Below are 13,433 nucleotides of genomic sequence, written 5' to 3'. Positions count from 1 at the left end.
CTGGGGCCGGCTGCAAACAGCTGTGCTGGACTCTGGAGCCCAGGCATCAGTTCTGTACTGGCGCGTGCCTGCATGCCTCAGGAGAGGGGCCTGAGACAGCGCAACCCCGGTGTCCCACCGCTCCTGGCACAGAGCTGATGACTGGGCTCTGGAGCCCGGTGCAGCTATTTGTAGCCATCCTGGGCTCTGGGCAGCTGCAGCAAGCAGTGGACAGGCTGCAAACAGCTATGCTGGGCTCCACAGCTCTGGCCTCAGCTCCATGCTGGTGGCGACTGTGCACGCATCTCGGGGCAAACAGCAGGGCAGCACAGCCCACCCCAAAGCGCGTGCGCAGTCGCCGCCAGCATGGAGCTGGTGCCGGAGCTGTGGAGCCTGACGCAGCTGTTTGCAGCCTGCCCATAGCTTGCTGCAGCTGCCCAGAGCCCAGGCTGGCTACAAACAGCTACAGGCCCTGCTGGGAGCAGCCCAGGCTCTGTCACTGGCAGCAGCTACTCAGAGCCGTGGCTGGCCATGGCGTGCTGAGCAAGATGGCCTCGTGTGCCATGTTTGGCACGTGTGCCAGGGGTTGCCGACCCCTGCTCTAACAGCTTAAATCAGTAGTCCTTGACTTTTTTTACACTCAAGGCACCCCTTGGAAAATACCAGCTCTTAGTTTTCAGTCATTTTCTGACAGCGGAAAAAGTATAGGACAGTTTTGCTGTTGCAAAGAATTCGGAGCACAACAGGCCCAGATGATTTTTTAATATTACAGTTTCCTGTTTGAAATCTCTGGGTTTGTCTTGTGAATCATGTTTACACACCTAATGGTGCTTACATTACATGGAGCCCCATGGCACCCTTTATTTCAGAGCACCCCAGCATGCTCTGACACCCTGGTTGAGTCATTGGTTTTAAATGGCATTTTTATCTGTGCACACATGCAAATTTGTACTACTATCTAATGAAGTACACCTTTGCCTGCAAAAGCCGTCTTGTATATGGTGTCACCCTGCGCTTCCTTCAGATCTGTAATCTGTGTTTGACTTTCATCTCATTTGCTGTAAATGAATTTGTTAGAATTTATCTTCCTTTGTTTTATTGTGTTAACATGTTCTAATACCTCTTATTCTAATTGGGATAGCTCCATATTGGAGTGAAACTCAAGCTCACTTTTAATAAACCAGTTTTCTGCCAAATGGAAAAATGTTGTCAAAATAGATTAGCTACTTTTTATATACTGGATTCATTTAATGTGTCTGGTCTGCTGGAATAAACTATGAAGACATTGGAGATATGTTTGTATCACATTGCAGAACTACCTGAAAACTATACAGTATAACTTTGTGAATCCGGCATGCTCAGGACTGAGCACCTGTAGGATATCTGAAAATGCTGGATTTTTGAAATCTGAGCAGCAGCCGGTCATGGAGCAGCTGGGTGTGTGGAGGGGCAGGGAGGAGGTAGCATTGGGTGGTCCCGGAGCAGCCACGTGCGGTGCAGGGTGGTTAATGGCGGCAGCAGCTGCCGCATGTGAGCTTTCCCCTCTGTGTCCAGGGGGCGCGGAGGGGAGTGGCAGCTGGTCCCAGAGCAGCCCCTCCAGTGCCGGATTTCTTAGACCTGGATTCATGAGGCTTTACTGTAATATGTTAAACAAGTCTGACCTTAAGACTAATGCTTTTAAGGATCCTTTTTTATAATGTAATTGCTTCATAAAGTTTTTCTCAAAGAAGGGATGATCATTTGCTAACTTATTGAAACTTTTCTCCAACTTCATAATAAAGATAAAGGCTTATATCATGAATTGTTCTTCTAGAAGCTACATTTAACTTAAAATTAAGTTACTGCAAGCTATTCCAATATACTACTCTATTTCTCTCCATGTCTTAACTTCTGGTTGTACTTTAGTGTATTTTAATATTTTTTTATAACTATGCTAGTAGTCATAGTGTCTCCAGTTTGATAAATTCTAGCTATTTAAGGTGCGCCACTCCTTTTTATGTAATTCTAGTCTGTGTTGGTCACTGTACTCCCCTCATCACCATAGCTATCCGAAGACTTTTCAGTAACATAGTAAATAATGCTACTAACTTCTTTGTATAATTTTTTTGTCTTGCCCTGGGTTGAGAATTGCATACAGTGGAGTGCTTTGCTTTGTAGAGTTTTGTTTGGATCCTTGTTTAAATGAATGTGCAGTTGGGTGGTTATGTTGGAAGAAGCAAAGTCAAAAGTGCGCTATCCACTTGAAGCAGAAGATGGTGTTATCTGTGATGGTCTTTGGTTCCTGTTCGAGTTAATTCCATAGTTGGACTAGCAGCTAAAGAAGCCAGCTTCTTAACATTGAACTTTCCATGCTAAAGGACAAGGATACATTGCTCAAGCACAACACATTTACAAATGTGACATTTGGTTAAATATATTTGGACCAGGCTATTAAGTGCCTTAAATTTGACCTATGCCATTATAAGCTAATATAGGAAGAGGGGCAGAGGTTTGTGATGCGTGGTAATTTGCATAAGTGAGGGTACTTGGAATTAATGTCTATGTATGCTCTATTGTAAAAACTAATCTTAATAAAATGTCAGCTTGAAAGGTACATTATTTTAAGAAAAAAGTAAAAAAAAATATGGGCCCTGAGTCGTGTCATATTTATCTTTAGATACACATCTTTGTTTTTCAAATGTTTCCTTTCTACTACTATGTGCAACAATTACATGCTAGAAATGGAAATAGCATATAGTGACAATAGGTGAATCAATCTCTCTTTCTTTACCCTCTGCCCCCCGCCCCCATATTGTAGAGCAATAGTCATTTAAAAGTGTGGGTGTTCATGTTGAAGCTTTACCTTATTAAGAAGAAAATCAGTCTGACTCAAGTCAAAAAGTATTGTGAAGTCTTTATGTAAATTAAGCTTGCTTACCTCAAATGCGTGTTACAGCAGTAGATTTTTTTTTTTAAGAGTAAATCTTATTTTTAGTTCAAGTACAAAGAACCTATTTAGTTTGCAACAACAGAATCAAATTCCAAGTATTGATGCTAACTTTTTTTTATACTGTGGATGCTATAGAATAGATTACAACTAATTAATCTTAGCTATTTTGTCTCTTTTCCAAATCTCTAGGCTACTCAATTTTGTGTTCCAAAAATCTGAAAAGAAAGCAGTTTGTGGAAGGCACAAATATATTTTCAGGGAAGCGTCACAAAAGATGGATTTTTTTCCCCCCAGTTCCATTCAGTTACGCAACTCCTATTACACAGAATTTCAGTCCGTCCAAGAGGCATCACTTCAAAGACTTATTGAGGAGCAAGATTTGCTCTTGATCTTTTATGAGCAAGCTGACAGTTTGCTTGTGGTATGCTGCTGTTTTTTTTCTTATTTTTGCAGGCTCTAAACAGAGAAAGAACAGTCATTCTTTGCTGGACTGCATCAATCTTGCAAATGAAATAAGCTCTGCCATGAGTAAGATAAAATGCTAGCAGTTGTGGTGACAAAGTAGCTTATGTGTACAAACTAATAAACATCAACGAAATATGAATGCTGATCTTCAAAGTATCGACCATATTTGGCAAGCTGATAGTGGCGGCAGTAGTGAATGTTTTCCAGAGTTTGTCTGCCACATCTCATTGTTTAGAAGTAAATGAAGATGCTGTCTTTACTGTTGCAGATTTAAAAAAAAAAAAAAAAAAAGATTTAAAGTAGTGATTCTGAGCAAGAGTGAGGGATACTTCATAGGACTGATCACTTAGTGCATGATTCTTCGAGACTGAATGATTTGCTGTCCACAGTTCTGTTATCAGCTGCCACATCATGAACTGACTATTGAATTTGTCTTGGAACACAAAGAAATTGGGCTAGTTTTTAAAAGACTTGCATTGTACAAGAAAACCACATGTTGATTTCATTTATGGCAGACTAGAAGAATTCCATATGATTTTAAGCTTTTGTATATCTTTAAAACACTTCAGAGAGTCTACTGTGTAGGTGCTGGAAAGAGACACAAAAGAAAACAAGAATAAATATTTTGTCTCCGGCAATAGATATTCTTCAACATGGGGATACAAGAGAAAACTTACTAACAGCCAAAAATTGTACTGACAAAGTTTGCAAGTACTTTGATTTATGTCTAAACATATAAATCCAGTATGTGCAATACTAGTTGCTAATGTTTTATGACTTATTAAAAGGCTAAACAAATGCCACTGAGGTCAGATCTGAGAACTAATTTATTCAAAGAGAGAAGGTACTCTGTAAATAAAAGCAAGATTGTTGTTGCTAGTAAAAGCTGCAGTTGAATAGAGAGAGAACTTTTCCGTATTGCTTGCTGGATACGGAGTACAACTAAAATACCAGTTATAGAAATCTAAAATATATTTGACTCATTTGATTTGACCAGTGACCCTCTCTAGCTTTCAATAAAATTTCAGTGACTGGTCAGTTAACTGCATATTTTTGACAGGTCAAAGATTATAGCAATTTTACAAAAAAACTACATTTTTTGGTAGTATTCTTGGCAGAACTATGATTTTAAAAAGTTTTTTTTACACGTTTGTTGTGCTTTTTCTGTGTATTATTTTGACCTGTTGGCAATTGGTACAATTTTTGACTGATATTTACTGGTCAATTGACCGAACTTTATTTCACAGGTCAAATACCCAACTCTAGTTTTACCGTAAAAGAAACACAAAATCAAAGTTAAATGCATCTGGACTCTTGGAAAAAATGTTTACTTCTAGTTAAGTGCTGTGTTACAGAACTAAAAATAAAAGATTTCAGTTATTGGCTTAGCATTACATGGATGATTTTAAGTGGATATGTGCTGAGTGCAATTATCAGTGACTTAAGATCATCTTAAAGAACTTTTTAAAACAGATCTAGGTAGAATGGGATCCAGTTCATCCCTTCAGGCTTTTCAGGGCTCCCACACCTCCCAAAATAAACGGTTTTATGAGCTTTGTGTTAAAAGATGTGGGGTTAGATGCATGCCCCTTGAATCACATTTAACAGTTGCAAATGTGTGCAAATAAAGCTTGGCTAAAACTCTCTCTGAGATAGCTGAAAGTATCACCATATGTTGAAAGTAGAGCATTGTTACTATTTGGCTAGGTGAAATTCCAGATTGTTAAAGTTGAGTAACTTTACAGTGTCATTCCAGCTTTGACCACAGTTAGGAACTTCAGCGTGCCTGTGAAACTGCCAAAACATCTGTAAGTACATCTACATCTGTAAATGTATCTTGAACTAGAGAAGGAGTTCAAAAATGAAAATGATGGCTTCAGTAGTTTAGGAGCAATTACAAGATGAGCTAAAACTTTTGTTGACTATTTTTAAATTTAACTCTTTATTTTTGGATCCTAAAATTTCACATTATTTCAGTATCTAAAAGAATCAAACGTTAGAATCATTCACTGGAGGTGTAAATACCAGGAATCTTGATGTGGTTGAAAGCCTCTGACTAAAATGCTTTGGACCATCTCTGCTTTCCTCACCTTTCCCACCTCCTGTTGCTGATAAGGCCTGCCTCTGCCCTGCAAAGCTGTCTTCTGCACTGATCAGTTGAGGCAGCTTAGAAATGTAGAGGAGGATATCTGATTTCAAGCAAAATTTAAAGGTATATTCTTTGAGGTTGCCTCTGTAATTCCCCATGCTTCCTGTGAGGTTGATACTTTTGTCATCTTAGGTACTACTATGTTAAAATTGGTCCTTCTGTGGCACCAGGTGTTTGCAGATAACCTTATAAAGGGCTCATTTGTCCTGATGGGTCTGGTTCATTTATTTCAGTGAGTGCTAAGAATGTCTTTGCACGCCTGGAAGGATTTCCTTAAATTGTATTATAGTTAGTTACTGCACAGCCATTTTATATGGGATCCAATTCCCAGAATGTTGATCATGGCTGATTTGGCCTCCAAAGAGCCAGATAAAAAAGAGTGCATACAAGTAGTGCATTTCATGCGCTTGCATATGCCAGAAGTAGAGGAGCATTTCCACTTTCTATTCTATCCATGATTATAGTGCTCACTGAAACTTGATAGGCACCATGATCAGTGGCTTGGGTTTGAGCACTTCTGTTGAAAGTTTTTATTGGTATCAAGGCTGGCTTTTTCTGGTGAAGTTCTCCCCACTTTGTTCCTAGGATCTTCTCTGGTTTTGATGGAGTATGCTACCAAATGGGCACTTACTGCTGTGTTGGCTCAGGTGACAAACATTAACATTTTAAGAGCTTTGTTCTGTTGGAATGAGCTTATGCAACTTCTCCTTGCTGCTTAGATCTTCAGAATTGGTCACATCATCAAATCATGCATCCTTTAGTGCTTGGATCTTCATTGGACCAATTGCAGAAAATATCAAGAACTTCCTTATTGAAAGGACCAGTTAGTATCAATGACACTCTCTCAGTTATCCTTAAAACAGAAGACAGGAGAAGAAATCTAGGGATCTGGTACCAGAGATTTTTGATGTCTTTCCCATAGAGGCAGATACAGTTGCTAGGAGGTGAGGACCGTATGCCTAAAATTACTGTTGTTACTTTGTTCTGTTTATCCTGAAGATGACTTAAGGCACCATCTTTCTTTAGCCAAAAGCTGTAGTAAATCACAAGAGCACCACTGCCCTGACGTGAGTGTTCCTGTGTGGTTGATACTGTTAGGTTTTATACCTTTGGAACAAACAGCAGAGGTGAAGCCTAAGTCTTCAGGTCCCTCAATTATCTGATCCTTCTTGGTCAAAGAGAGTTGGACAGCTTTTAGAACAAAGATGCTTCAGCACTGTGAGAAGCAAGGTTCTTGTGATATCTTTTATTAGACCAACTGTGTTGGTGGAAGAGATATTAAATACTGTGTCCTTCCTCAGCTTCATGTTGAGGATTTTCCATTGTAGATAGCAAATTTTGATATCCTCTATGCTGGGTCAGATTATTGTAGCTGCGACTGTCCAGGAAATGAGAAGCAATGGTTCTTTTGGTGATACCTTGTATTGGGCCAACTGTATAGTTGGGAGGGATGTTAGACAGCGTTCTATGGCACTTATTTATTTATTTTCTAGTGACCTCAGCACTTTTTAATAGCCTTTTGGCACAACCGTATTTACTCCCTACTTGTAAGCCTGGGACTATTTTTTTTTTTCCATAGCATTTGAGGCTGGGAGACTGTAAAAGTTGGCTAAAGCCCTGGTGGTGCTCCTTGCTCTTCTTTCTCTCATGTTTTTTAAGAAGGTGACCTCACTTCTTCCCACCCCCTCTTGAACACTGTTCACTGAGCTGAGCCAGCAAATGTTTTTCTCTTAGTCAAATGTTCCGTGCCTTCCCCTTGCTCTAACACATAGCCTGTGTTTGCAGGGTTGATTTGATTAGTGCATTCTGCATACATGGGGGAAGTTTCCCATTTTTATTATATGGGCTCATGTATTTCTTCCATGTTCCAGCTGAGGGGCAGGGAATACAGAAAGGTATTAAAAAGGGGCCTGTTGGAGGGTGTATCCTGAGCCTTTTTTAATAAAGGGTTCCTCAGTGAGGTCTTCACAGTTAACTGCAGAAACCTTTTTTTTCTAATTTATTTTCATAGCATTTGATGAAGCAAGCTGTTGCTTATAAAACCTTATGTGTCTCCACTTTAGTTAGTCTGAAAGGTGTAACTCCACCTGGCCTTCTGTCTGAGGACACCTGGACTTCACCTCCTCCACAAGCTAAACCAGTGGCAGTGATGAGAGGTTTTGAATTTCTCACTACTGATCATTTAAAAGCTAACTAAGCAATACCAATGTATTAATACCTTTGTATTTATAGTTGCTTTCCAGTTGTTTGTTTGTATTCTCATGTCTTGAGGTGGGCACAAAACTCACACAAATGCTTACATGTACATTTGGAGATGGCTCAAAATCGTGCCTTTTAGCAAGGATTGAAATTTTTCTTTCATACGCCAGCTCAGTTAGACTCAAGGCATCATCATTAGTCTCAGGACACCTCTTGTAAAATGCCAGCTCATCATACTCTTTTTTTTGACTACAGAAAAAATAATAGAGCAATTCTACTGCAAAGAACTTGGACCACAGCAGGTACAAATGTTTTTGACCCTGTCGATTCCTATTTGAAATCTTTGGATTTATCTTGTGAATCATGTTTGCACACCTCCAGCGGTGGTTCCTCCTCCCGCTTTTGCCCTTGCTGTGCTGCTCCGGGCAGGTGGGGGGAAGTTGCAACCAGGCAGGTCTCACTGGAGGGAGGGGAGCAGAACAGCACTGGGAACAGCCCTGCCAGAAGCTGTGTGCTAGCAGGGGCTGGGGCCAGGTGGGTGGGTATGGAGGGAACACAACTTGGGCTGCCTTGGGCAGGACTTGGTCCCATATGGAGTGCCTTTGAGGGAGTTGTGGGCTGCACCGCCTGGGTGAGCTCTGCTGCACATGCCCCCTACCTCCTCCCTCCTCTCCCCTCTGATTGGATCCCGGGACCTAGCACTCAGGCAGCCCCCCAACACACCCCAAACACCCTCCCCCCCCATTTACACACTCCTCACCCCCCACCAGGGCAGGGTGTGCAGGGAGTGGATCAGCCTTGCCCAGCTGTCTTGATCCCAGAGGGAGTTTTAGCAAGTTGTTACTGGGAGGGGAGTGGGGGAAGGGCATTGACCCAGCCCATGGTAGCTGATGAGAACTCCCTATATGGCCGTCCGGCCCAAATAATTGTGCAGTCCTTACCTAGTGGATGTCTCCCCTTCCTTGGTCAAAATGGCTATTTTCTGTAGTCTAGACCAGTAATATTTAAAATACATTTTTAGGATTGTTCTTTTAGGGTGAAGGTTAGTATATACTCATCTTTTTCTTCAGTTTTCTTTAAGGACCAGAAACAAAACTTAAATTCCATTTTGCATTCCTAATTCTATTTGATATTTTTTTCTGTACCAATTTGTTTGGTAGTTAAATTTAGATGAGCAGTTTCTTGTATAACATCCTTATTGGTGGCTCTTCACTAATAGAAATGAAGGTACAAAACTTAAGGGAGAAGGCATGCACTATTTAATCTAAAGGACAAGTGTACCTTACTTTTCTCTGTTAGGTTTTACAGTTGATTCTGACACTTCTTCCAGATGTGTCTGCCTGCTCAAGTTTAACATAAACTACTCTTCTGAACTCTCCAGTACTTTACATTGCTGTGTATGAAGAAACTAGCAGTGCTGGTAGACTAATTGTGTGCCCTTTAAATCTAAGATATGTGACTTTACTTAGTTGGGAACCATGAGTACGGAAGTGCTATGGGGATATTAAGCTAATGCATTACCAGTTTTTATACATTTGCTATGAAAACACACCAGACAAAGCATAAAGGCTGCTGACAGATATGGAAAAACAAAACAGTGCTTTACCGGAAGAGGAAGTACGTTAGTTTGACCCAGCTCCCTAGCATCTGTATAGACTGAGCTGTTGAGCAAGGCTTTTTGGAGCATTAATCCAATAGCTGATTGAATCAGAATTTTTGGGCATGTGCAGCCCTTGATGCAGGGGCACGCCAAGTTGAAAGTAAAGCACTGCTTCTTTGTTGTTTTTGTGTGTGTGTGTGTGTGTGTGTGTGTTGTTTTTTGTTTTTTCCCCACGTCTGTAAGAAATTACACTTCTTTACCATTATAGTCTGTCCTGAAGACATTACCAGCTCAGAGAAATAACTGTTCTTAAGTTGGTGGAACTTTTGCTATGTGCCTTGTAAGTGGCACTGCTTCCTCTGTGTTGTTATTTTTCCTTCGAGCGCTGTATAGGCATTGTGTAGACAAAATGCAAATCTTAATTTTAATTTTAAGGAAAAGTGAATGCAAATTCTATTCCTGGTGTACTTGGTAGCCGTGTTGGTCTGAGAAAAAAAGACATACAAAAAACTAGAACTCTTGGTTCCAAAATGATACCTTTTATTAGACCATATTTATCATTTTTATTTTATTTTAATAATATTAAATAATTTAATAATAATATTTATTATTATTGGTCTAATAAAGGTCTAATAAAAGGTATCATTTTGGAACCAAGAGTTCTAGTTTTTTGTAATTCTATTTGCTATCACTTTACCTTCAATTTCTACTAGCAAGGGCTTGATATGTGGCCTTTTACAGTGGATTTATATACCAGAATTATTTGGTAGAAAGATTTGGGAGCCCTTTCTTGGGGAAGATTATGTCTTGCCAAATTCAAGGCTGTAGTGAGAGGAGATCCTCCTGGGTTTCTTTGTAGCCAGATTCATCCTTATTGTGTAGTATGTTTTAGATAATACACATTACGATTAGAGACCTACTTAAACTGTGGCGAGACAAAGGGTTTTTTACGGCCCACTTGCAGCATGCAGAGCTGATTTTGCGGCAGCCCCACCCCTTGGTGCTAATTGGTGAAGAGGCCCTAGGGGGGAGGCGGGATGAGGGGGCAGCTACCATCCCGTCTGTCGCCTGTCATCCACACTGCCAGCTGGCGCCATCCTGCTGGGGAGGCAGCATTTTATTTTCATTAAGGTTTTGATTTTTTGTGGATTTTGCAGACAATCCCAGACTTCGTGGTTTCCGTGAAATCTGTAAAACCATGAATTAAGTAGGTCCTTAATTATGATTGATGGTGTAAGAATGTGTTGTAATAGTGCAAGATGACCGCCTGAACAACTTTTCATCCCTTTCTACAGCATTGGAGAAGAAAGCTTAGTATGTTTAGGTTCATAGTTGTTGTGAGCTTCTGATGAGTCAATAATGGCTGCAGTCATGGTCTAACTGTGTTCTTTTCTTGTGTTTTAGGATTCTCCCTTTACAAATGCAGGAATGGGGTCGAACCTAAATCTTTTGGGGGAGATAGAATGTGATGCCAGCATAATGGATGGAAAATCACTCAATTTTGGAGCAGTTGGAGCACTGAGTGGTATGTTGCTGTGGCATTATAAAATCTAAATATTTTAGATGTAAGCATTTAACATTTACCTTTGGGGCAGGGTGAGGGGAGCGGGAAATTCTAAGTCTGCTCTCGGACTTGGGTTTAGTTCTTCTGCTGTTAAAATTGATGGGAGGAGAATGGCCCCAAAGCTGTGTACTTTGTTTGAATATTCTGTCTCGTAATAGTCTGCATGAATGAATTTTGACTTGACACAGGCTCCAATCCTCTAAAGTAGTGGTGGCCAACCTGTGGCACATGTACAGCAAGCAAACGAGTAGAGGAACAGATCAGTCAGGGAGTGGAAAGCAGAGCAGGGGATGGGAATGGTACTTAGGGAGGGTTTGGGACTAATTTGTGGCACACCTATGAAAAAGGTTGTCCCCCACTGCCTGTAGAGTTAGGGTTGCTTACATGAAATGCTTCTTGGTTTAGACGGTGGCTTTGCTGTAAAGTGCTATATCTTTATATCAGAATAAAATGCATACACAAAATAGAGAAGCTATCTGCAATGAGAGGAACAAAACCAAATATTACATGCTTCTTTAAAAAAAATTGTAGAGCATCTCCAACAGCTAGTTATTTTATTTGGGAAAGAAGCTGTCTTGAATATAACAGAGTTTTTTGCTGCTGTTTGTTCAGAAATCTGTCACTTTTTGCACTTGGCTAAGGCAGTTTGGTTAGGTTTGCTTTATTTTCTTGGGCTGTAGTACCATTAGTGCATAAGATTTAATGAATTTCTAAATGGGATTTGCTTTCAAATTCAAGTCTTATAAAACAATTACTTCTAAAAGTGCTACTTTCACCTCCTTGAATAGTTTTAAACTGACTATTTCTTATACTTTAGCTTATACTTTTAGTATTTGTTTTAAATATTAGCATAGAATGCTGTTAAAAGAATACTGTCAAGTTGTTCAGGTACCAAAAATGAAAGCAATAGTAAGAAACATACTCCTGACATGCACACTTTTACAACATCTAAATGACAGATGGATCTTTCAGTCTTTCAAAGTAAATAAATGTGTAAGCATGAATAGTTCGTGAAGGACTGCAAAAAATCTTCTGAGCTTTCTTCTCCTAGAGTTCTTGCTAGAAATTGAATATAAAAATACATCTGATTGAAAATAGGGAAGAGTTCTTGCCTGTAGTATTCAACTTTCCTTGCATCTATTTTTAAGTTGATTGCTGCAGCTTCAGGAAAAGAACATCATCTTTTTTGGTTGCTTGCTTTGAACTTATGTAACAGGGGAGTCTCTGCTTATGTTAAGTATGTTACATTAGCACTTTTTTTTAACGAAAACCAAAAAAGAAGTGTTACCTTTTAACAGTACTGACAGTCTTGTAGCTATACTTTTTTTTTTCTTTACGAATGTTATCATTAAGTTAAAATCATTGATACTGTGCTACATAGTTTTATGAATTAGCCAAGTTATGGAAACTAAGTAGAACTGAATTTCTGGTACTAGTTTGCCAAAATAAATTATGCAGTTCTAGATACTGCCCCCCAACTTTGTTTTTTTCATTCTTATTTTCTGTTAATTTTCTTTTTCAGGAATCAAGAATCCAGTTTCAGCTGCAAATAGGTTGTTGTGTGAAGGGCAGAAGGGAAAACTCTCTGCTGGCAGAATTCCACCTTGGTAATTGCTTTATTCTGCTATGCTTTACTTTAGCCTTTGGTCTTTAATGCATGCAATATTTGAAGGTTATTCTTATCCAAGGAAGGCTGATGCTGTTTGTTACAAATCAGCAATAGCGTGTCTGCGAAAGGAAGATTTGCTTTGTTCTCTGATCTTGGAACATCTTGTGCACTTTGTGCAGCTGTGAATAGAATGAGATATTGTGGATGGACAGTGATATGATGTTGAGCGTTAATTTCCCCGTGCTCTTCTTTTTGTGGTGGCTTCATTTTCCAGCTTTTAGAGAAATGTTTAAATTACAATACTTGCTGACTTTTTCCCCCCCACCCCTTCTGCCCAAATGGAAAACTTTGGATATATCAAAAATGATTGGGGGGGAAAAATGCAACATCCAATCTGGTTTCGTGTCTGATAGACTTTGAATGCTCTAAGTGAATATAACCTCCCCCCTCAAGGTACATTGATTTAAATTAAGCTGTTCCTGAATTGTCATGTTTAAAGTAGCAAGCAAGAGACCCTGATTTGAAATAATTAGCTTTAATCTGGTGTTCAATTTGTACTATTTTTATTATTTTACTATTTTAAGTAAGTAATAGCTAATTTAATTGTTAATGGTTAGTAATGTAATATGTGTTTCTCTTCCTATAACATTTTCTTGTTGATCTACATTTGAATGGGAATTCAGTTAGTTTTATGTAATGAATATAAAATATTATTTGTATACATCATCTCGGATATGCTAGATGATTAAAAAAAATGTTCGTCTGAGGACTGCCACAATGGCAGCTACATAAATGCTTATGACATTCAACACACAAGGAACAGGAGCAAGTGGGCAGGACTTTTTCACCCTGGAGTGCCCAGCTATGGCCATTGTGATATAAACATGCCTTAACTGTCTGAGGGTGGGGAAAAAACCCAGGATATGGCAGTGTTTTTCT

General features: G+C 39.6%; 1 protein-coding gene across 2 annotated transcripts in view; it reads left to right on the top strand.

The window, feature by feature from the left end:
- TASP1 (taspase 1) overlaps positions 1 to 13,433 on the top strand; it is a 158,213-nt gene that overhangs the window by 14,297 nt on the left and 130,483 nt on the right. For both annotated transcript variants that reach the window (XM_025211563.1, XM_006030033.3), the window contains exons 5-6: positions 10,726 to 10,846; positions 12,408 to 12,492. In XM_025211563.1, the coding sequence (XP_025067348.1) occupies positions 10,726 to 10,846; positions 12,408 to 12,492 (206 nt within the window). The remainder of the gene's footprint in view (positions 1 to 10,725; positions 10,847 to 12,407; positions 12,493 to 13,433) is intronic.

This window comes from Alligator sinensis, unplaced genomic scaffold (genome assembly GCF_000455745.1).
Source record: "Alligator sinensis unplaced genomic scaffold, ASM45574v1 scaffold1139_1, whole genome shotgun sequence".
NCBI classification, from domain to species: domain Eukaryota; kingdom Metazoa; phylum Chordata; order Crocodylia; family Alligatoridae; genus Alligator; species Alligator sinensis.
Note: the sequence above shows the minus strand (reverse complement) of the source record. Positions and strands in the feature narration are given on the sequence as shown.